The sequence below is a fragment of the Prenolepis imparis genome, unplaced genomic scaffold, assembly GCF_030444845.1.
Source record: "Prenolepis imparis isolate NDT839.2.m4 unplaced genomic scaffold, iyPreImpa1.0 SCAF_4, whole genome shotgun sequence".
NCBI lineage: Eukaryota > Metazoa > Arthropoda > Insecta > Hymenoptera > Formicidae > Prenolepis > Prenolepis imparis.
This window is the reverse complement of record NW_028141162.1, coordinates 18,905,972-18,931,065: the sequence shown is the minus strand read 5'-3', so window position 1 is coordinate 18,931,065 and position 25,094 is coordinate 18,905,972. Positions and strand designations below refer to the sequence as shown.

General features: G+C 32.3%; 4 protein-coding genes across 4 annotated transcripts; all 4 read left to right on the top strand.

The window, feature by feature from the left end:
* The first annotated feature begins 2,591 nt into the window (after positions 1–2,591).
* Positions 2,592–4,277, top strand: LOC145935230 (uncharacterized). Its single transcript, XM_083036378.1, has 3 exons — positions 2,592–3,624; positions 3,733–3,944; positions 4,101–4,277. The coding sequence occupies exons 1-3, from the start codon at positions 2,592–2,594 to the stop codon at positions 4,275–4,277; spliced, it is 1,422 nt and encodes a 473-aa protein (XP_082892504.1).
* A 151-nt stretch (positions 4,278–4,428) lies between these two features.
* LOC145935229 (uncharacterized) lies at positions 4,429–6,564 on the top strand. Its single transcript, XM_083036376.1, has one exon. It carries the CDS (start codon positions 4,429–4,431, stop codon positions 6,562–6,564), a length of 2,136 nt encoding a protein of 711 aa, XP_082892502.1.
* Positions 6,565–6,594: 30 nt separating this feature from the next.
* LOC145935228 (uncharacterized) lies at positions 6,595–7,322 on the top strand. The gene is made up of 2 exons (XM_083036375.1): positions 6,595–6,722; positions 6,785–7,322. The coding sequence occupies exons 1-2, from the start codon at positions 6,595–6,597 to the stop codon at positions 7,320–7,322; spliced, it is 666 nt and encodes a 221-aa protein (XP_082892501.1).
* A 13,617-nt stretch (positions 7,323–20,939) lies between these two features.
* On the top strand, positions 20,940–24,869 carry LOC145934825 (juvenile hormone acid O-methyltransferase-like). The gene is made up of 5 exons (XM_083035604.1): positions 20,940–21,160; positions 23,019–23,190; positions 23,629–23,761; positions 23,834–23,981; positions 24,156–24,869. The coding sequence occupies exons 1-5, from the start codon at positions 20,977–20,979 to the stop codon at positions 24,341–24,343; spliced, it is 825 nt and encodes a 274-aa protein (XP_082891730.1). The 5' UTR covers positions 20,940–20,976; the 3' UTR covers positions 24,344–24,869.
* The last annotated feature ends 225 nt before the right edge of the window (positions 24,870–25,094 follow it).

Here is a 25,094-nt window from a genome sequence, read left to right as displayed (position 1 = left end):
TTTTTTACTCTTTTTTTACTAGACTTATGCTATATGTATATACATAGATGCCTATATCTACTTTTTTATATTTTAATAGTTTTACAATGTATAAGATAATATATATTTATATAATTATAAATAAAATTAGAATTTTTGACATTAATATCAAATTATATCTCTTAATGTTTTGTTAATGTGTATTTGCGAGTGTGTTTGTATTCGTGTGTATATGTATATACATGTTATAATTTTGATAGAATAGTTATCAATCTAGAATAAAGAATTAAGCTAGAGAACGGTTTCAGATTTGAAACTGGTACAAAAAAACCTTAAGCAAAGATTTACCAAGAGGATAAAATTATTTCATATTACAAATTCAGAAGGAGGCTATATGGAGCCACGCGTAGGGTGTAAGTACGCAAATACTAAAAACAAACTTGTTGGAATAACAAATTTATTAAATCTAAACGTTTCGGTCCTTTCTTTGAACCTTCTTCAGTAAATTTCATACAATAAATTATAATGGGGAATCTACATACTGCCGCACGCAGCGCAAAAGCCGTGAGCCCCCCCTATCGATATCCCATTAGATAGACAAAGTGACATAATATGTCATGAGGTACTCAAAAGTGGACTATAATGACGAGTATAGTGAGGAATTTCCGAAAGGGGGCTCACTCTTACTCACACACTCATCCATCGCACGTTCACACGACCGTACGCGGACGCGCCCGACGCACAAGTGAAGAAGATATTCGTTCTGATGCTATTTATAAGGCGCCCTACCACGGCTCATAGCCTGTTATCGAAGTCAATGTCAAACAATGTGTGGAATTTATTTCTCCTTCTCTCTCTCTCTCTCTCCCTCTCCCTCTCCCTCTCCACTCTCTCTCTCTCCCTCTCACTCCCACCTCTTTCTCCCTTTCCCCCCTCCGTCTCTCTCCCTCTATCACTGTCCCCCTTTCCTCTCGCTTCCCCCCCTTCTCTATCTCCCTCTCTCAAACATACAATGTATGGAATTTCATGTTACAAATGATTTATGGCTCTATAAAGGAATTCGATAACAACTAAACGAAGACCGTCTTTCAGGAAATTTGAGGCATATTTGTCACAACAGATATATATGCTTGACTTAGACACTCTGTGTCTTCTTGTCGGTTTAGATCATTTATCTGGCACCTGATAAACAGCATCTCTGATACAAATCTCTTTCTTAGAAACGGTTCCTTATCCAAGATCTCAACGTTATCCCAATCAAATTCGTGGTTATTCAGCCTGTGGTCCGTGATCACGGATTTTTGCGCGGTGTTTCTTTTTGTGCGTTTTCCATTTAGCGACACAAGTCGACACAAGCATCATTCTATCTTTGTTCTACATTCTATGAGAACAAAGATAGAATGATGCTTGTGTCACCAAATGGAAAACGCCCTTTATGTAATTTCTGTGCTCTCTAATACGTGTTCTCAACTGTCTGCTGGTCTGACCGACATAAGAGGCATTATAATTTTGACATGAAATTTTGTATACAACGTTATTGTGCGTGCAGTATTTACTTTAGATTTATGTTCATAGTCATGCATTATTTTGTATTCATCGTCAGTTTATTTTTGCGCAATGCGTTTAGGCTATTTCTATGTGTAACGTCGATTTGGTGTGGATTGATTTGTGAACGCCCGATAGTTGGCGTGTCAGTCAGTGTAGCCGAGAGGTTCATGCCATATGTGTGTACGGACAGCGTTGTACAGTGCGTATTCGACATTAAAATAAATACAGTTAAGAGCAAAAACATATTCATTCGATTAATACGTGCCAAGCACCGGTCCTCTGGTAAGGACACTAACATATTTTGGTCCTTCGAGCCGGATACGCCCGAAAAGGCCGCACAAGTCCGTACGCTTAACCTCGAAGCAGCAGGTCAGAAGTGAGATCACAAAGACCAGTTCGCGCATGCGACGCAAGTTAGGCACGCGAGTTAGGTTACACGTGCAAGTGAGGTTATACCGCGAGTGCGAGAAGTTTTCCATACGAGAGTCTCTCGCACATTAGACATTTTTCGAGCATTCGACGTGTTCAAGTAATTCAAAAAAGTGACAGCTTCGACGTCATATATCAATAATGACGGACGCAGCAGCGACACTCAAAGCATGCAAAGCCAAACGCAAGCAAATAAAGGGAAGTCTAACGCGATGCAGTACATACTTAACCGATTTAAGCGTTCCAGACGTATCAGTAATTGAGTTGCGTCAACGCTTACAAAAGGTGAGTGATTTGTGGGAGGCTTTCAATGAAGCACAATCGGCCATCGAAGAGCTCGAACCCGAGGAAGCAGATGAGATAATCCATCTTCAGGAGAGAGACACGTTCGAGAATAGATATTTCGCAGTCAGCGTTGAGCTGGAAACTTTGATTGACAGGAAGATCGCCAACACACGGCCTCCTCAGTCATCCCGCCACAATAATGCCGCGCCAAACGCGCCGCATTACAGAGAGGGAACGCCAGCGTCTCAGGGAAGTAATTTTCCAAACGAACATTTAAAGTTGCCACGTTACTTTGCCTACTTTTTCAGGAAACTATGAACAATATTCCATTCCGAAATATGTTCGTAAGCATGATCCACGAGAATCCAATATTGCCAAACGTACAAAAAATACAGTATCTTATGTCGGCCCTGATGAATGAAGCCAAGGATGTCATCAGTTCATTGGAGACGTCAGACGAGAATTATCCTGAGGCTTGGAGAATGCTAAAGGAAAGGTACGATGATGACAGCTTCATCATTCAGAAGCATGTCAAGGCTCATTCACTCTTCCAGCAACCCGAGCTGCATAAGAAAAATGACCTCGAGTTACGGCAGTTGTTAGATAATATGCTAAAGCATATACGAGCACTCAAGGCGCTAAAAAGGCCCACTCATCAGTGGGATGATCTCATAATTTACATGGTAACGAGCAGGCTGGATCAGACCACAAGTAAGGAGTGGGAAACCACGTTAAAAAGAGGAGAAATACCTACGTTCAATCAATTGACGAACTTTCTTGCACAACGATGCAGAGCTCTTGAGGCATCATCTCGTAACCAACGGACCACTCTCGATACGACGGTGGGCAAATCAGACAAAAATAAAGGCACAGCAGCTCACATATCGACCACAAACGTCATGTGTGCCTATTGCGGAAAGGGAGACCATCCTATATACAAATGCGCTAATTATCTGGAACTAGATGTGGATCGGCGCATAAAGGAAGCGAAGTCTCGTAAATTATGTTTGAATTGTCTGAAAGTTGCAGCTCACCAGGCTAAACAATGTGGATCAGGATCTTGTCGAAAATGCAATAAGCGTCATAATACATTGCTGCATTTGGAGCAGGCGACTAAGCAGCCTGAGTCCGAGGTCACGAAGACATCTACTCCTCCTGATAAGGATCACGTAATATCTACAAGTGTAAATCATGCCGCGGTCAGCCAAAATAAACAGGTAATCCTTGCGACGGCAATAGTTAACATTCTGGATGCAGGAGGCATTCTAAAGCCTTGTCGAGCGCTGCTGGATAGCGGATCTCAATCCTGTTTTATCATCTCTAAGTGCGTCAAGAAATTAGGTATCAGACAATACGCTACAAACATACCAATCCTCGGCGTGGGTGAGTTATCAACGCAAACACGTGGACTCGCAAAGGTGACACTATAATCAAGGATCAACGGTTTTCAAGCTAAGCTTGATTGTCTGATAATCGAAAAAATAACTCAAGCTCTTCCAGTCAACTATCTCAATCTTCACGAACTACAGATTCCAGACGGCATTACGTTGGCAGATCCTGAATTCAATCGTTCGTCTGACGTTGAATTATTACTTGGCGCGGAAATATTCTTGGATCTAATGTGCATCGGAAGAATTAAGCTCTCAAACGATCAACCGGTCTGGCAGAAGACACTGCTTGGATGGGTCGCTTCCGGCAACTTTGTGACGCGAGAACGACCAAGGATTGCCACGATATGTAATCTATCGATTAACGATCAACTCAACTCGAATCTCGCGCGTTTCTGGCAAATCGAGCGGGCAGAGCGATAAAATACGCAAACACCTGAAGAGCGCATTTGTGACGCACATTTCACACAGACTTACAAGCGCAACAATGAAGGTCGATTCATTGTAACTCTACCAACGAGACCAGAGATACTACGGAAACTAGGAGAGTCAAAGAACATCGCTCTCGACAGATTCAAGAAATTGGAGCGCAAGCTGAGGCTACAACCTAACCTGAAGGAACAGCTTACGGCACATGAGAGAATTTAAACCGGACGCAGCGGCAATTCAGGACACAGGCTCTCATTGTTATTTACCTCATCATTGTGTAATAAAGGAAACGAGTACCACCACAAGACTTAGGGTGGTTTTCGACGCATCAAGTCAGACGACGAGTGGAGTATCATTGAATGACTCCTTAATGGTTGGTCCGGTGTTGCAGCAAGAATTATTTTGCATACTTCTTCGATTTAGAAGTTTCAAATACGCCCTGACCGCAGACATTGCCAAGATGTACAGGCAGGTGCTATTAAATGAGAGTCAAATCCCGCTACAGCGCATTTTATGGCGAGATCAATCAACAGAGGAAATCAAGACTTACGAGTTGCTAACGCTAACTTACGGAACGGCGCCAGCTTCATTTCTAGCCACCAAGGTTGTACATCAGCTTGCGGATTTAGAAGAGGATCAGTTTCCCGTAGGGGCGAAGATAGCGCGTCGCGACTTTTATGTCGACGATCTAATTACGGGAACGAATTCAAAGGAGGAAGCTTTAATCATCCGTAATCAAATAACCGCATTGCTCGAGCGAGGAGGTTTCACACTCAGAAAATGGACCTCAAATAGCGAAGACTTGTTGAAAGATTTCATTGAGTCCTCAAATGTCAGCGCATTACTAGAGCTAGATAAGGATGGAACTTCAAAAACACTAGGAGTCAAATGGAACCCCTCAAGAGATGTATTGCAATATACGATCTGTATGCAAGCATCAGAATCGAGCACTTGCACCAAAAGATCGATCTTATCTAACATCGCTCGAATATTTGATTCCCTTGGACTTCTGGGACCGGTGATCTTATCTGCCAAAATTATGATTCAGAGACTTTGGAAACTTCAAATCGATTGGGACGAATCATTACCCTCGGACATTTATACGGAATGGACGGATTACGTCTTGAAGATACAGGATCTCAATGAATTCAAAGTACGGCGTAAGGTATTTCATGATGGTAATGACGTGCATTTCGAGCTTCACGGATTTTGCGATGCAAGCGAGCGTGCGTATGGAGCTTGTATCTATGTACGGAGTATCGATTCGCATGGATTCGTTCAAACTCATCTACTCTGCTCCAAATCTCGCGTCGCTCCTGTCAGAACGATTTCAATTCCCAGGCTGGAGTTATGTGGAGCTGAACTACTTACACGATTAATGGACAAGGTCAAACATGCCTTAGAGCTCGACATCAAGAAATGTTACTATTGGACCGACTCCTCGATAGTGCTCCACTGGATCAGAGCTACCAACAAGAAATTGCCTGTTTTTGTCGCTCACCGAGTCGGCGAAATACAGGAATTGAGCGCAGTCGACATGTGGAGCCACGTAGGAACCAAGGAAAATCCAGCTGACTTAGTTTCAAGAGGCATAAGTCCGCAGGAATTAATCAACTCTCAACTGTGGTGGAGTGGTCCTGGGTGGTTGCAGGAAGATATCGTTATTCTGCCGCATTCGGAGATCATGGAGTCGGAGGAGAGTCAGCTGTACGAAACGGATAAATCAATAATCATATCAATGCCTACGCAAGCAGACATTGATCCATTCGACAAGTTCTCAAATTTCAGCAAGCTTCTTCGAGTCACCGCGATGTGCATAAGATTTGCACGCATCTGTAAAAGGAATCATAATTTTAAACCGTCAGATCCATTGTCCGTCGAAGAGCTGGAATGCGCTAGAAAAGGTCTTGTACGAAAAGAACAGCGAACAGCCTTCGCTCAAGAATTGAATGCCTTGCGAAACGGTATCGAGATTTCACATAAAAGCAGCATAAGAGCAATGAATCCTTTCCTCGATGAGGAGGATATTTTGCGTATTGGCGGCAGATTGAAGCATTCGACACTTCTGCCTGACACTAAACATCCTATATTATTGCCTCGTCGTGCGAGATTAACTAAGTTAATCATTCAATATGAGCACAAGAAGAATCTTCACGCTGGAGTTGAAGCAACCCTCGCTGCGGTACGACTACTCTATTGGCCGATCAGGGCGCGCGGCATTATTAAAAAGTTATTGCGCCAATGTATTACTTGTTTCAAGTCTCGTCCACGGAGATCAGAACAAATAATGGGTAACCTTCCATCGCATAGAATTACAATCACGAGACCATTCAACTCTACAGGCGTAGATTTTTGCGGACCGATATATATCCGCGAAGGAAAACGAAAAAACAGCAAGCGTGTTAAAACATACGTTGCAGTCTTTGTATGTATGGCCACGAAGGCTGCACACTTGGAGGTCGTGTCGGACTTGACCACAGACGCCTTTCTCAACGCCTTCAAGTGATTTATCAGTCGCAGAGGAAGACCGAGTGACATGTTCTCAGACAATGGCACAAATTTCGTCGGAGCTAAGCGGGAATTGGAGGATCTCAGGAAGCTGTTCACCCAGGAGGAGCACCAACGCAAGGTTATTGATACGACTTCCAACGAAGGAATAAAGTGGCACTTCATTCCTCCCCACATTTCGGCTGTTTGTGGGAGGCTGTCGTCAAATCTTTCAAAAGCCACTTCTACAAAGTAGCATCGGAAGCAGCGTTGACGTTCGAGGAAGCCTCTACACTTGTTACACAAATAGAAGCAGTCCTCAACTCGAGACCCCTTTGCGCTCTCTCATCAGACCCTAACGATCTAAATTATCTGTCCCCAGGTCACTTTCTTGTAGGCAGCTCACTGATATCATATCCTGAACCAGACATAACACAGATTAAAATAAATCGGCTGTCGAGATGGCAACGACTGGAGCAGATACGCCAGCATTTCTGGAAACGCTGGTCATGCGAATATCTTTCGCAACTGCAGCGACGCACCAAGTGGCAGGCTAATCGTGGTGAGCAGCTGAAAGCTGGACAATTGATGATATGCAGAGAGGATGGACTGCTACCTTTAAAATGGATATTGGGCAGAGTACAGGAAATTTGTTCTGGAGACGATCATATTGCCAGAACAGCGATTATCAAGACGGCAAAAGGGATTTTTAAAAGGCTGGCCGTAAAATTAAGCATACTTCCCGTTGAGTCTTCTGCGAGTATTATAGAGAATTGACATTCATACGAAATTTGACATAGTTTAAGTTCTTTGCCACCTGAGTGGATGTTTCATTAAAATTGTTATGTTAATACCCATAAGGTATCAAGGCGCGCGGTATGTGCGTGCAGTATTTACTTTAGATTTATGTTCATAGTCATGCATTATTTTGTATTCATCGTCAGTTTATTTTTGCGCAATGCGTTTAGGCTATTTCTATGTGTAACGTCGATTTGGTGTGGATTGATTTGTGAACGCCCGATAGTTGGCGTGTCAGTCAGTGTAGCCGAGAGGTTCATGCCATATGTGTGTACGGACAGCGTTGTACAGTGCGTATTCGACATTAAAATAAATACAGTTAAGAGCAAAAATATATTCATTCGATTAATACGTGCCAAGCACCGGTCCTCTGGTAAGGACACTAACAGTTATTATGCCAGTCTTTCTGCAATGTGTCTTTATGCACGCGGATAAACGAGCGTAACTTATTCAAACCTGTGTAGGACATTTTTACATCTAGATCACGGACCACATGGCTAAACCGCTCGGACAATTTGGGTATGTATGGGACATTAAAATATGCAACGCGAACCGAATTAATATCAGGTGTTCTGTTAGCGTCACCTGAATTATTATTTTTATTTCTCGCAAACAAAGTCTTAAGCCTTTCGTGAAATGTTTCAAAAATCAGGTGCAATGGATACCCATTATCACGTAACACCCCAATGACCAATTCGAGGTTCTTTTGGTGATATCTTGGGTGTGATAACCAGAAAGCTCTATCTATTAGGCCAAATATTATGCCTCTCTTGTGGCAGAGAGGGTGACAAGAGTAATAATTCAGATATCTTCCCGAAAATGTTGGTTTATGGTACCAATTTGGAACGTTTAGATTTAATAAATTTGTTATTCCAACAAGTTTGTTTTTAGTATTTGCGTACTTACACCCTACGCGTGGCTCCATATAGCCTCCTTCTGAATTTGTAATTTATCAATGCAGGGAGCCTACATTGTTGACTTATTATTTCATATTCTTCTCTCAACTACTAGTCCAAAAATTACATCTCATGGCAACGCCAAATAACACTAATAACGGGAGCGAGATTACAGTTGTTAAATAATATTGCAAAGAGATTTTAAAAAATATTTATGCACGTGGTCCACACGTTTGTTCCTGTTTTGCTATTATATAAGATTGAAAATAAATCAGAAATACGCAATATTAATTAAAAAATTCAAAGATTCTTTTATAAAATTATGTGTAATTTAGTAATTGATTTATCGAATAAATAATGATAAAGTATATTTTGCTACGCAACTATTTATTTTGTGTTATTATATTTTATATATTGTTGTCAACTAAAGTGAGCAATAACTTTTAATGTGCGCACTAGTGAATCCAACCAAATTCGATATTAATATTAAACCACGAAAAAGATAAAAAATAGCAAGAAATTATGAAATAGTAATATTTAAATGTGATAAAAAAATTAATAAGAATTACTTTAGGTAAGACACATACTATCTATTTTACATCTAAACTAAATTGTTAAATTGATGTCAAGCAGCATCAATTATTTTTTAATGGGCTAAACAGTTTAACCGATATCAAGTCGATAAAACTATTTTAACACTCGATCAAACTTTAATCGACTAAAAGTCGATAGTATGTGCCTACTCTTACTCATAAACAGTTTTATAGCGTATGTCGTTTACTCGTCTACTCCTGAACGCAATTTTAATACAACCATCCTAACGATCGGGCTAGGCAAATTTATTGAAAGCACCGACGAAGAGGATACTTCGACGCAGTTTGTCATAGATCAGCCAGACAAAACGAATAATTGTGATTCACGACGATGTATTTGTTGCTCGCAGAATATTTTGTTTGGCCGATTTATGATAGATTTAACTATTACATTATTCTTTTTATTGGCGTTATTAATAAAAGTTTCCAGCTAGAACTTAATCGCATTACTGTTGTCTTTTGTCACTTTAATATATGCAAGATGCATGCAACTACCAGGCAGCAGATTCTCATCAGTAAAATTATTTTGCTTATAATTATTTAATAAAATTATTTAGCTCAAAGAATCAAATTTTTATCATCGAATCTGATAATGTTTAATTCATGAAGAGGATCATGAACAGATGATTTAAATAATATATTATTGAAAAGAATAAGTATGAATTGCTATTTGTGGCAGCATTAATATCAAAATTAATAGAAAAATTAATAATAAACTAAATGACAAAATTATGTACAATAAACTTAGTTACAAATATGATGAAGCATATTTGACATTCTATTTTCTATTAGCACTGCACAATTAATACTATTATAAATTTTGTAAACATTATTTAAATGCATATGTATATAATATATGCATTAATAATACAATGTTCAATTATGAGAATGGTTATATCGGTCCCAAATATATTTTCCGTTCAAAATTTATGAGGTATATTATAAATAATTACGTATATACGTGTATATATTCTTGCACTAGAATTTCTGATTTTTTTCATCTTCAGAGCACATTTATAAAATATTGTATACAGATTATAAAACACCCTGCATATTTATGCAGTGAATAATTCATTACCTTATCGAAATTTATCATCTATGGCAACAGAAAATAATATCAGTATCTTTTAATGAAATCTATTTTTACATTCTTCTCCTCAGTCAATTAAAAAAGCAAGAAATTAATATAACAATAAAATTCCAATGCAAGAATAAATTTACGAGAGAAAGAATCACATAATAAAATATATTCAAAAAGATCTTTAAAGACTACGAGCTTTTCTCTCTTTCTCGCAAATTCCGAAAATTCAAAATTTAATAGCAAACATTAGCTTTGAGGGGCGAAGAGATTGATTAATTTTATTAAGCTACATATGATTAACAGAAGTTGCTAATAGAGAATAAATAGAGAATAAAATATAATGCATCTTAATTCAAATCGAAAAAAAGTTAAAGCGAGAAAGAGAAAAAATATAGCTTTGATAATTACATCATTTCCGAATATCTACTTAACTAAATCTGTCACTGTAGTCCGTTTCATAATGTATAATTGACGTTTAATTCTAAAATTAATTTTTATACTATTCTTTAACATAGAAATTGGGTTTGTCGAATTTCTTAAAAGCACCAATAAAAAAGATTTCTTGAAGTTCTTTCGCTTGAACTTCTTCGCCTGGACCTTGAAGTTCTTATATAATATACGCATTAATACAATGTTCAAGTTTAAAAGTGGTTATTCTAGTCCCAAATATATATTTTCCGTTAAAAGAAAAAAGTTAATGACATATTTATAAAGTATATTATAAATAATTACGTTTATACATGATGTATACGTTTTTGCATTAGAATTTCTGATTCTTTTTCACATCCAGAACACGCTTATAAAATATAAAGATTGTAAATCACCCTACATATATACACAGTGCATATTAATTCACTGCTTTATCAAAATTTATCATTTATGGCAACAGACAATAATATCGGTGTCTTTTAATGGAAACTGTGTTTTACATTCTTCTTTCTCCTCCAGTCAATTAAAAAAGCAAGGAATTAATATAACAATAAAATTGCAATGGAAGAATAAATTTTACCAGAGAATCATATAATAGAATATATTTTCAAAAAGATTTTTGAAGATTACGAGATTTTCTCTCTTTTTCGATTTCCAAAAATCGAAAAATTTAATGGCACGCAAACATTAACTTTAAATGATAAAGAAATTAATTAATTTTATTAAGCTACATACGATTAACAGAAGTTGCTCATATTAGAATATATTAAACAAATATAATGCATTAACTCAAATTGACAAAAAGGTTGAATCGAGAAAGAGGAAAAAAATATAACTTTGATAATTACATTATTTCCTATTAACTACATAACTAAACCTGTTACTCTAGTATGTTTTATGGTGTATAACTGAATCATGTAATTCTGAAATTAATTTTTATACATCTTAGAAATTGGACTCGATGGATTTATTAAAAGTACCGATAAAGAAGATTTCTTGAAGTTCCTTCTGATAGATTAACCAAAAGAATGGATAATTACAATTCACCTCGCCTATCTTAATACTCCTCTGTAAGGACCGTTGTTTCGTGTAGATCACGTTGATTCCACCCGCGACAGTGTTCTCTTTCGTGACCTTGACATGAGCACGATGCAGAAATTTGGCTTTGTGCACACTGTTTTCTCTACAAGAACTTCCCATATAGATTTCGCCGGGCATGAATAATTGTCTGAGGCCTAGAGCTTCCAACAGTTCACGGATTTTCAGATTTCTTTCCACCTCGAAGGTCGGCCATGTCAAGAGGTCTGCATTATCATCTTCTGATGTCAAAAGGTCTGTATCATCTCCTTCTGATGTCATATTACTATTTAGCAGACTCCGCAACGTACAGGTTGGGATATTGGACATTCGTTCGATCAAATCGCAAATATCAGTGTCGGTGATATTTTCTTTGATCATCCATTTATTTTTGATTAATGAAGCATGTAACAACACGTACAGCGATGTGTAACCACTCTCGTAGGGGAATTCGCTCACGTGCATGCTAAAATCGTGCCAGAAGACTGAAAACAGAAAAACATTTACAATATGAAGAGCAGCAAAAGATGGTCAGAATAGATAAATCAATGAAATCGGAAATACATTTGGTTATTGAGTATAAAACATTTTCAAATATACACATTTTAATTTAGTATTAAAAAATAAAAAATAAAACAAATTACAAGATTAATGTTTTTAACAGTTTCAAACGTTTAGCAACAGTTTATATTATTCTAAAATTTACCATTTATTACAAATTAAACCATTCGTCAATTCATTATTTGTTATTTTTTTATTAATTATAATAAATATCCGGAATATCAAATGCAAATTTTCCATACATTGTACTGTGATAATTTTTTTATAGCAGTTGCTGCACATTAAATATTCTTTTCCGTTATGTCTTTTAAGTTTTTTAAGTACAAAGGTATTATATTTATATTTCATTTCAAGTGGAAAAAAAATTCCAACATCTTTTTAATACTTAAAGTTTGTTAAGACACCCAGGCACTCGTTATTTGACAGAATAATTAAAGCCGGGTGTCTTTTACAAAATAAAATATGTTCACAAAATATAATTTGTTTATGATTAATTGAAAAAGTTTGATTATTATATGGATTATGGTAAGTAAAAGAGTTAAAATAAAGAGATGGCATGCTTACAGCTTTTGCGCTTTCGTCTGTCAGGAGTTATCAATGCTGTTGGTGCATCAGGTTGATCGGCTGTTGAAATTTCGAATTTTTGTTCATCCAAATAGAGTATATTTGTCAATATAAGTTCCATATTTTCGCACCAATTGTTTAATTGCACGGGATGAGAAATGTGCCTCTCCGTTTCTCTTTTAATAAATTGATTAATTTTGCTTATTTCCTCGAACGGAGAATCGTTAAAATTTACTGGCTTAAATGTGTCGAAAGGAAAACTCTCCTCAAAATTTGTAAAATATCCTATATCTTCGTTAATCCAACAATGACAGTCATTCATATCAGAACGTAAGATCCCAGAATATTTTTCTAACTGTAAATATCAAGAAAAAAAATATAAGAGAGTAAAAACTTCATTTATTCTAAATAAAAAAATTTTTTTAAAGGTTTTATTCTTATATGCATTATTTTATGTGTGTGTGCGTATTATATACTCTAATAAATAGTTAAATTACCTTAGTTAAATTCATTTTCATCATCAATAAACAAATAGATGTATTAAAATGTTTCAATAAGCTACGTCTCTGTATTTTGTTAAAAAGCTATTCATTGAAAGGTTGCTCAATAACAAATTTGAGATTTCAAAGAATTTCGAAAACTTTGTACTTCTCTTAAAATTATATTTGTATTTTTATGTCGCTATTAACGCTTAAAAAACCACTCTATTAAAGTTACAAAGTGTGCATTTGATAAAATTATTTTTACATATAGTTTTATATAATCTAGAATGTAAATTTTGAATCTTTTTCCATTATTATATGTAGCATTTTATTCAAAATTGCGTAAGAATTATTTACCTTTTTTTTCTTTATATACCAAACATAATCTATCAAATCAGATTTGGTAAAATCTGCTAAATCCAGAATCCGTCTTAGACACATCTCAATGTCACCATTAATCGCTAAATAAATTATGAGAAGTCCATTATACAGGCTATACGGACATAAGACCATATTTTTCTCGAAATGCAAAGATTTACGCAGACATTTCAGCGCAAACTGGAAACGCCTCATCTTTATTCTATCATCTAGCGAATATAAAAGTTAAAAAAAAATGTTCAATCAAATAGAAAAAATAAAAAATATTACAATAAAGTAACAGTAATTTAATTATAATGCAACTTTTAATAAAAATTAATTAATTAATTATAACAATTAACAATATATGTAAATAAAAAATACGTTAAATGCAAAAACAATGTGTCGAAATTCATTTATTCAATTATCTTGCATACGTAAAGATAAATTTTATTACACTTTTACTTTTAATTTTATCGCAATGCGATAAAATCAACAATAAACATAAAACAATAGAAAGAAAAAAAGTAATAAAGATTTGCACATGTATTCCTACGTTTACTAAAATGAATATATTTGCCTAATACCTAACTTTGTCTACATATAAACTCGAGAAACGGTATTTTACTTATATTTCCGACAATATTACATTCTCTAGCTAAATAATATTGCGATCGACGCTATTAAATAAAATATTTGCGAACTTCGTAGGACACAGTTTTGTCTTTGCCTTTGTTATTTTATAACTAAAACAGGATGGAACACAAGGAGATGAATGAGGATAAGGCAAGAGAAATTGGTAAGTTTAAAGATTATTGTATAAAATTATGTAATTTTATTGAGTTGATTTATCGAGAAGATAATTTAAAATATATTTTGTTGTGACATGTTTTTCTTTATTTATTATTTTATATATTGTTGTCTCAAGAATTTATATTTCGATGAAATTTAATGGCTATGACTTGATAAGTCTTGCAATTACATTAACTAAAGTATTTTTGCTTTAAATCTGCATCAACTATAATTAATTAGTTAATCGTACAACGTTTTATATATATACACAATAATAATAAGTTTAAATTCAAAGTATGACTTTGTCAGCTTTCACGGCAGAAAGAAAGATTAGAAATTTTAGATATATTCATTGCAGAATGTATTTTCTTTATTGTTTTACACATTATATACATATTACTTAAAAGTTTCATCAATTATAAAATCCATCGATCTCAAGTTTTGCATTAATTGTATTTTTTTAAATGTAAGTGAAATATCGTATCTTGAATTCGTTATGTATTGAACGAGGTTTAAAGGTCATGCTATTAAACATTAAATTCGTTTATGTATTGAACGATGTTTGAACGTAGGCATGTTGTTAAACGTTGGTAACATTACATCAGTTATTTTCCTTTTTTAACTGTTTCGATTTTCTTTATATGTATATTATTGATTCTGTCATATTTTGATTTTAAAATTAATTAATAGTTATAACAAAATTTTATTTTACACGTTTAAAATAATTGTCAAATAAATTTCAATACATTACATGCTTTTAATTTTATTATATGCTTAATTATTATATATTGTTAATGTATGATATTAATTTATAAATTTTTATTGTAATTTATTATAATTAAATTTTACTAGCTATGCTTAATATTTCTTTCTTCCGAATTTGATTTTTTACTTATTTATCTATTCTATTCGCTAGATAATTCACTAAAGAATGCGCGTTTCCGTTTCGCGGTCGACTGTCTGGAAAAAGTTGTGAAAATCAATCCGAATAAAAATTTTGTCATCAGTCCGCCTTGCTTATTTGAAGGCATTTTTCGAACATGTTTTTTAATAAAAAATAAATTTTTGGAGCAACACATTCTTCGTATATCACATTTCAATCCAGATGATTATTTAAATTTCAATGAATATCAGAATAATCAGAGGGTAAATATTCCTGACACATTTTTGCATTAGATGCCTATTCTATATGGGAAAAAGTCAAAATTTGCAGTGTATAAAATAACAAAATAGTAAAAATAATTATGTAATGTAAACTCCGCCAATCTAAAAGATTAATAAAGGGTAAATTGCGTTGATAAAAGAGAGATTTTTTTGCGAAATTAAAAGTCAACGCTTTGTTGCAACTTAAATTTGTCAGTGAGCAGTTTTTTTAATGACAGATCCTTTAAAAAAATTGAGAAATTTTTTTAATCGAAAAATCTTTCTAATTTTGATTTTTTTCATATTAATTAATCGAAATAAAGTAATTTGGCGAATTTTATAAATATAGTCACATATAATTACAATGCTTGCAAGAATAAGAACTTGAATGAAGCAATTTATAAATGATTGCTATCTGTTGTCTATTAAGGAATGAATATCTTGCAAATATTAATGATACTGATATTTTTGGTTTTAGAAAGAATGAGTGGTTTATTCCAATAAATGCCATCGTAATGTTGGATTCTGGCATTTTGATAAATATATTAATCATGATAAACTACTTAATTTCTTTGGCACGCCGCCGGTACCTATATCCACAATTGATTCTTATCCTAAGTTCACAGATAATATAAATGGGGAGGTACTAATGAAGTGATAAAGATATTTGTAGATGAATACATTAGGTATCCCGTGTTATTACTTGAGAATGGACAAAATAACGATCCTATTTTGATGAATTCTCTCTGTTGCGATCTCGATGTACCACAGGACCATAAACCTGACGTACCAAGTGGAAGTAAAAGCAATCAAATTATCAACTGTGAGCACACTATATTTTCATTTTATTTAACTTACATAATATAAATCTTTTTAATATAATTTTTAATATAATTTTTAATTTAATTTATTTTATGTATCCTAAATCCTAAACAAAACAGATTATGTTTTGTAAAGGAAATACCGCTCAAATTTTATTACTATAAACGTGTATACGAGTTTTATTTAATGATGAGAGTTTAACTATATGTCGGCCCCAAACAAAATATCAAGTGCTTTGCACTCAAAAGTAATTTATTATCATATAATTAAATAGATGTTCGATGCTTAGCAGCTGTTATAAGAAATTTGTCGCGATGCTATTTGTCAAAGACACTTAGTTGATAGCCGAATATCCATACATTTATGAGAAAGTTAATAAATGTAAATTGAAATGTGTCAAATATGACAAAAGAGATAATTTTTAAAGTACAAAAATTAATATTAAATGTTTTTTTCAAAATTGTAAAAAATATAATTTTGTTTTTAACCGCTTTAATAATTATTTTATTTTGTTAAAATATAATTTTGTTTTTAACCGCTTTAATAATTATTTTATTTTGAAGTGTCCAACATTTGATCAAAATGTGTTTATGTAATAGATTTTTCATTCAGAATGTGAAATTTTTCATTAAGGATATAAAATATTATGTATTTTCAAAAATGCATGATATTTTATACGGAAAAAACAAATTAATTTCTGGTTTTATTTATCTTGACTATTTTATGTAGTTCTACATTTTATGTAGTTCTACATTTTTAACGTTTTTTTTAGATTACAATGAGGAATTCAGCATTCACGTGAGCGATATACCCTATAAAGATAAAATGTCGCTGTTTGTGTTTGCACCAGCTTCGTTAACCTCAGGTGGATGCATGATCAATGAGAATATAAGCCACACTGACCTTAAAAGTTTGATTGAACGATTTTCGAGCGACAATGTAAGATATACATTGCGCGACCTGTTAAGAGATAGTAGAACAACGAACTTAAATAAATTTCCTTCCAATGTCTGTCTTTTTATGCCATTCGAAATGGAGAAAAATCTGGCAATCCGCGAGTTGCTGGAAGCATTAGGTCCCGAAGGATATTTCACGTCCAAAGAATATCTAGCTGAGCGTGATGAATCAGGATCACTGGGCTGGAGGGAGTACATCAGCAATGCTGTGCACCGTACTCCTGTCAAGTTCACAATGCCGGAGTCGGAAGAACATTCAAAGTTAGGATCGATGAATTTGTTCCACGGACGAGTTTACACTCCGAAGGGAGAAATAGATCAAGTAAATCCCAACCGTCCGTTCGTTTGGTTGGTCTATGACATAGAAAATCAGGAAATTCTGTTTGTCGGCACATGCACTAATGCTGAGACCGTTTCTCAAATTGTACCAAAGGATACAGGTCAGTCATCTCAAACACACGAATGCGGCCCGTCACCGAAAAGGCCGCGGAGCGAACCCTCTTAAAAACAAAAAAGCATGCGCCTTCCAGTTTAATGCAATATTGTTTATGCGACTCATCAATCAAAACGAATTTGACACGCCTGATATAGATTAAGTTTAGAAGTACACAAATCAGTTATACATTATGAAACGATTGATGTAACAGATCTGTAGTTGCATTATGATATGTAATTATCAAAGCTATCATTTTCTCTTACGCGATGCAACATATTGACGATTTGAATTGACATGCATTATAGTTTGTGCGCGATATATTTTATGAACAACTTCTGTTCAAAATTCGGAGGCTAATAAAATAATCGTTTTGTCATTTGAATTTAATGTGTGCATGAATTAAATTTGAATTATGAATTTTTGAAACTAAAAAAAAAAAATCGTATTTTTTAAAGTTGTTTTAACAAAAAAAATTGGAATATATATAAATATATATGTATATAGCGTAAGCGTTACTTCATTTTCATTAATTTATTTTTGAATTTAAATTTTAATATTTTGTAATTCTTTGTCTTTCTAATTTACTGATAAGTATCTAAAACAAAACGTAGAATAAAAAGCATTGGTATTATTTGATGATATGTATAATTTTTAAACCTCGAGATAAATCAGTGAAATAATATATACATACATATAAATACATATTCATACCTATACATACGTATGCATATATATATATATATATATATATATATATATATATTGTAATGCAATATCTTGTTAAATAACAAAAACTATGAATAATTCTTATTTACTTAATATACTGTCCATAAAGTTGTCAAAATTATGAATAATTTATTAATGATGTATGAAAAATTATTAAAAATTATTGCTTTCTTTTTCTTCTTTTTCCCTTTTCTCTAAAAACATTATGTACCATAATAATGTTTTGTTGAGGTTTGATGCCTTTTGCGTATGTGAACGCTATTTTCTCAGATGTTGAGGCTTGTTGCCTTTTGCGTATGTGAACGCTATTTTAATAGATAAATACTATAGTGATAAATTTCATAAAACTTTATTTTAAATGATACATAACAAGATTAGATGCAAAGAGAGACATTGAAGAATAGAATAATAGAAAGACGAATAACAAAAGATAAACATGCTGTGAACTACGTGCATAAATTATAACATGACATGCACAAATTATACATTATATTGAATACGAACATAAACATGCTTATTAAAAAAAAAGTATTTCTAGCGTAAACATATTTATTTAAATTGAGATCATTGGATCGAGAAATTATCAAGGATATTGTGTATTGCATATTTATTACACGACACGTGCATATAACTTATTTACATAATAACTTTGCATGTAAGAATAAGTAAGTAATTATGTTGAACTTGTATTCTGAAAAGATATATTGAAATAGTTTTCCATATTTATAAGGCTATAATATACAAAGTGTTTTAGAGTTGACGCATAACTTATTAATGGCAGATTCTTAAAGTTATTTGGAGAGTAAAATTTTAATATCAAAATATTGAGGTTGTATATAATAATATGTAATTTTTAAATAAAAAGCGTTTTTTACCAATTAGATTTCTCAAAGTTTATGCTTTCAGACATCCCACAGTTACAGGTGTTCTTAGATATCGATTTATTTCCAAATATTTGTCTAAATTTTCTAATAATAACGAAAACGCTTCTAAAATTGTCTCATGTTTCTGCGGATGAAATCTGTTGTAGATTTGCTGCATAATAATAAAACAAAAATATTCAAAAATATTGGCTTTAAAAACGTGACATTACGTCAAGCTATCAAAGTTGTCACATAAAATGTGTCATAAATGAACGATATCTATCATACAATAAAAATTATGTTATTTATTCTGTAAGATAGAATACATTTAATCAATTAATTCTTTTCTAAGTTTATTATGGAAACAAAAATATTATTTATAAATTATATTTATAAATTGTGTTATTAATTGAAAGATACTTATATTATATGAAAGATATCATCTGTGATAGGCATCATGTTACAAACGTATCGTATTTTATATGCCAATATGCCATTATAATTCTTTTTATGCTGCTGTTACTATTATTATCAATTATATGAGATTAATTTTTGTGAGCTTAACAAAAACAATTATAAAACACAATTTTATAAATTAATTAATATAAATTGCATGCAGTAAATTCATAAATTCTGTATATAGAATTCTTTTTTTTAGAATATATACAAAATATATATACTGACAAAACAGAAAATTTAGTTTAGAAATACATTCAGGTCAAACATTAATCAAAGCAAAGTGTGTTAAAACGAAGAGAGTCGAAACCTTACTTAATTATTTTATTAGCCCATTTTCTACTTGAATTTTTGTCCTTATACAATTGATTTTTATAAAACTTATATAACATAATTAAAGCTTATGTTATAATTATTAGCTAATAACATGCTAAATATTATTAGCTATTACATGCTAAATATTAAATAATTAGGGGCAATTGCGAACCTGTTACGTATTGCATATTTATTACATGACATGTGGATATGACTTATTTGCATAATAACTTTGCATTTAAGAGTAATTACGTTGCAGTATACATTCTGAAGAGATATTTCGAAATAATGTTCCATGTTTAGAAGACTGTAATATAAGTGTTTTAGAACTGGCGCACAACCTGCAAATAACAGATTCTGAAAATTATTTGAAGACAAAAATTTTAATATCATGCAAATATTATGCAGGGTGTCCCGGGAGGAAAGGTCACTACTCTAGGAGGTGATAGTATCGGTCATTTTAAGCAAAAAAGTTCATATAAACGAGTGTCCTATTCCGAACACAGAAAAAAATGATAACTATATATGCGTTAAGATATTAAATTGTCAACATTTGAGAGATAACATTATTAAATTACATTACATTCTTGCATATACAGTTATCTTCTCGGCGATCATATCATTTTCAATATACATACATATATTAAATTGGAATATATCGAAAAACAATCGTAATAGTTCAAAAATCGAGTAGATTGCCGTTTCTTTGGAAAAGATATGATGGTATTCCTTGTGTGGACACACACACACACACACACACACACACTTCATGCTATAATATTATCTTATAATTATTGATACATAATTATTTTTATATTAATTAAATTCTGTATATATAGAGCTTCAAATAACCATAAAAATACCGCTAAATTATTATTAAACAGAATAAAAGTGCATAAAAGTGCGGAATATTTATTTACTTTTCTTTCGTTACTGATAAATTTTTACTTGGATTGGAAAATGTACTTTACATTATTCCAATCTGCGTATCCCTACCAGATTGCAAAGTATATATAAAGCTCTGCTCCTTGAAATAATCTCGTTAAGTGTTATGCAAAGCGCCGAATAGAAACGTGTAAAAATTATGAGTCCGGAAGAATATGCTTCTTTTGACGATTTGCAAAAATCCAAAGTAATAAATTTAATGGACGAATTTGATGAAGATTTAATACGCATGTCTGGAAAGTGTATGGATATTGGTTGTGGTCCCGGAGATATAACGACAACTATCCTCCTGCCAGCTCTAAATCCAAAAGCGGTAATATTAGGTAAAGAAACAACAATACCCATAAATCAAAACACATTTATGTAAACATTTATGTATGTTATATTTTATAACAAAACAACTCTGATATACACTACAAAAAAAAAAAAAAGAAATAGAGAACACTTTTCCAATCCTAAAAATTATGTTATTTTCAAATCGCCGGAACTCGACGAAAAATCATCGTAGATTAAAAATTAAAAACGCATTTTGAAGCTTGAAGTTTCAATTTTAACGCGAAATCGGTGGTTTTTAGAAATTGTTTAATCTTTCCGTTCTATGCTTTAAAAAAGGACACATTGTTTTGTTCCTTAAAATTACTTATATTCTTGACTGAATCTCGATAAAAAAATTTGTCTCGAAAAATTCTACTAAAGTTTCATAAACTACATTTTGCCTACAAAATGCTTTTATTTAAATTTTGCTACGATTTTTTGACCGAGTTACACGATTTTAAAAATAAACCTATGTATTTTAGATACGATGTCGATACTCGGCGAAAAATCATCGTTTTCGAGATTCAAAGTGTTAAAAATATGTAATTTTAAGGAACAAAACAGTGTGTTTTTTTTTTAAACATAAAATGGAAAGATAAAAAAATTTGTAAAAACCACCGATTCCACGTTAAAGTTGAAACTTCAAACTTCAAAATGCGTTTTTAATTTTTAGTCTACGATGCTTTTTCGCCGAGTTCCAGCGGTTTGAAAATAGCATAATTTTTAGGATGAGAAAAGTGTTTGCTATTTTTTTTTAGTAGTGTATAAATTAAAAAATTTAAGTAGAAAATAGATTAATAAAAGCCCCAAATGCAGGAAATAGACATAACAAACTTATCTTAAAATTTTCTTTACTTGACTTAAATGTTTTGAACTTTTCTTTGAATCAACTTCCACATTAATTAACAGAATAATTATAAAAAGAATTCATACGTCTTGATCCTCATTCTCATCTTATGTCTGGTAAGTCTCTTATTGATTACAGCAGTTAAGAGAATAATGCTGAGAATAGTCCGAAAAATCAGATATTAACAATCATGAAAGTTGGAGGAAATAATGTAAGAATTTAGATGGGAAAATGTGTGTGTGAGTAAAAGAAGACTCACCAAAGCGATTAAAGACAAGATGAAAAACAAGAAGCGGAAAATGCGTAATATCATGACCTCAGCTATATTTAAAATAGCAATAATGGTTATAAAATGTAAATACATCTGCATATTTATTTTTTATAACCGTAATTGCTGCTTCGAACATGTCTCTGTGATCATGATACGTATTTCTCGCTCCTTGTTTTTCATTTCGTTTTTGTTACTTTGATAAATCTCCTCTTTTACTCATTTTTTACTTATTTTGTCCTATCAAAGTTTTACCATTATTTCTCTCTCTCTCTCTCTCTCTCTCTCTCTCTCTCTCTCTCTCTCTCTCTCTCTCTCTCTCTCTCTCTCTCTCTCTCTCTCTCTCTCTCTCTCTCTCTCTCTCTCTCTCTCTCTCTCTCTCTCTCTCTCTCTCTCTCTCTCTCTCTCTCTCTCTCTCTCTCTCTCTCTCCCCCCCCCCCCTCCAATTTTCACTATTATCAATATCTCACTTTTTAGACTATTCTCGTTATCTCTTAACAAATGAAATAAATAGAAGAGTTATCAGAAACGGAAGACGGGGATAAAAATCAAGACGCATGATTTTTATTTTGTAATTTTTTGTCAATTGATGTGCTAAAGATGATTCAAAGAAAAGAATAAAATGTTCAAATCAATTAAAGAAGATTTTAAGATAAGTTTGTTGCATTTACTTTCTGCGATTGATTCTTATTAGGTTATTTTCTACCTATGAATTATTATTTAAATAATTAAATAATTGCATATTTTGAAGGTACCGATATTTCGGAGAATATGATCGACTTTGCAAAGAAAGAATACGATAAAGAGAAGCGACTCAATTTCGAAGTATTGGATATCGAAACTAAAAGTTTGCCTAAAAAATATATTTCTGGATTTGATCATATATTCTCATTTAACGCTTTGAATTGGTGTTATGACATTCAGTAAGCTAAAATTTTTAAGTAAATATAAATTGAATTTCTTAAATAAGAGAATAACAATTCTTTTTTCTCTAAAATTATGAAATTATTAAAAATATTATGTATCAATTATGTAAAAACTTTTAAAATAAATAAAGTTAAGTTTTGTAATTTTAATGTAGTTTCTCAAACTTTTTTGCAATAATATTTCTCTCGTATTGCAACATAATTTCAAAGATAAAGAAGTAAAAATTTATATAAGTTTAACATTTTATTAAAATAGTTATATATATATATATGTATATATATATATATATATGTATATATATATATATATATATATATATGTATGTATATATATATGTACATTTTTTAATAGTCTTACCAAAAGTTGAACTAAAAATTGCAATAAATATAAAAGCTTAAAAAATTAATTGCATTTATTTGTGTTTTATTTAACAGACAAGCATTTAAAAATATTTATTGTATGCTTCGTCATGGTGGAAATATACTTATGTTTATAGTAGCAACTCATGATATATATGAAGTTATGAAAATTATGGCTCGAGATATTCGTTTTGCACCATACATACAGGTAAACTTTATTATTTACATGTGTCATCAACTTCACAACTATGAACATTTAATTACTTTTATACTTACACAGGATGTCAAAAAATACATTTCGCCATTTAATGATTCAGCTCAGCCTCGTAAAGAATTAAGGAAATTACTTAAAAATATTGGATTTAAGATTTATCATTGCAGTCTTCGAGAAACGACATATTCCTCTAAAAATTCAAATAATTTCTTATGTAAGTAGTTTGAAATATATGTAAAAGAAAAATTTATACATTTATTATTTTATCAAATTTATACTTTATTACATTAACACGCATTATAAATTTGATTCAACGTTTTTTCTCGTTTATTTAAATTGTAATTTAATTCTATTAATTTAATTAAATCTTAATGAATTATTTTCGTAGCTTCGATAACATCTATCTATCCATTTTTGGACAAAATGTCACATGATCTGAAAGAAGAATTCAAGAATGAATTTACACGTCAATTTGAACAAAGAAAAATTACTTATAAAGCAATGCAGAATAATCAGGAAGAAACATTTATATTAGATCTATACAAAATTTTAATAGTTTATGCACAAAAAGTATAATAACATTGCATATTACATACACACACGTGCATACACGCACGCACGCACGCGCGCGCGCGCGCGCACACATACATTATACGAGAGTAAGTTAAAAAATAAAGGGACAAATAAAAATAAAGCACATTCATTTTAACCTATGTGAAAAATTTACATATTATTTTTGACATAATCCCCACCAACACCGATACACTTGATCCACAGCTTAATAAGCTTCTGTATTCCATCCTGGAAGAAAGATTTGAGTTGGGTACGTAGCCAGTTATGCACCACTGCAATGACCTCCTTATTCGAAGAAAATTTTTTTCCTCGTAGTGCTTCTTTTAATGGACCGAAAAGATGAAAAGAAGAAAGAAAGAAAAAAGAAAAAAACACTATAAGGAAAACAATTTTTTCAATTCAAAAAATGGAGCTTTCCGTTTAAAAAAATTAAGTTGATCTTGACCTGACCTTGGCAACGCCATCCAAAGTCAAACTGATAAGGCCAATAAATAGACCTTTTGAAACCACACAACTTTTGTTTGAAACATTTTTTTTTTAATTACAAATAAAAAAGTGTTTGGGGGTGTTCAATTAAAATGGGACACCCTGTATATATATATATATATATATATATATATATATATAATATTAATATATATAAATATATATAATATATATATATATAATTTTATATGTTTATTTCTATTTTCTAAAATTTTCTTCTATAACTGCTTAATTATATTATATAATATATGTGCAATAATATTAATTT

Coding starts and splice junctions, on each gene's coding strand:
- LOC145935230 (XM_083036378.1), top strand. CDS start 2,592: ATGATCCACGAGAATCCAATATTGCCAAACGTACAAAAAATACAGTAT. Junction 3,625..3,732: donor CATACCAATCCTCGGCGTGG/GTGAGTTATCAA, acceptor AAATAACTCAAG/CTCTTCCAGTCAACTATCTC. Junction 3,945..4,100: donor GGGTCGCTTCCGGCAACTTT/GTGACGCGAGAA, acceptor CATTTCACACAG/ACTTACAAGCGCAACAATGA.
- LOC145935229 (XM_083036376.1), top strand. CDS start 4,429: ATGGTTGGTCCGGTGTTGCAGCAAGAATTATTTTGCATACTTCTTCGA.
- LOC145935228 (XM_083036375.1), top strand. CDS start 6,595: ATGTTCTCAGACAATGGCACAAATTTCGTCGGAGCTAAGCGGGAATTG. Junction 6,723..6,784: donor TCCAACGAAGGAATAAAGTG/GCACTTCATTCC, acceptor ATCTTTCAAAAG/CCACTTCTACAAAGTAGCAT.
- LOC145934825 (XM_083035604.1), top strand. CDS start 20,977: ATGAGTCCGGAAGAATATGCTTCTTTTGACGATTTGCAAAAATCCAAA. Junction 21,161..23,018: donor TCCAAAAGCGGTAATATTAG/GTAAAGAAACAA, acceptor CATATTTTGAAG/GTACCGATATTTCGGAGAAT. Junction 23,191..23,628: donor AATTGGTGTTATGACATTCA/GTAAGCTAAAAT, acceptor TTTATTTAACAG/ACAAGCATTTAAAAATATTT.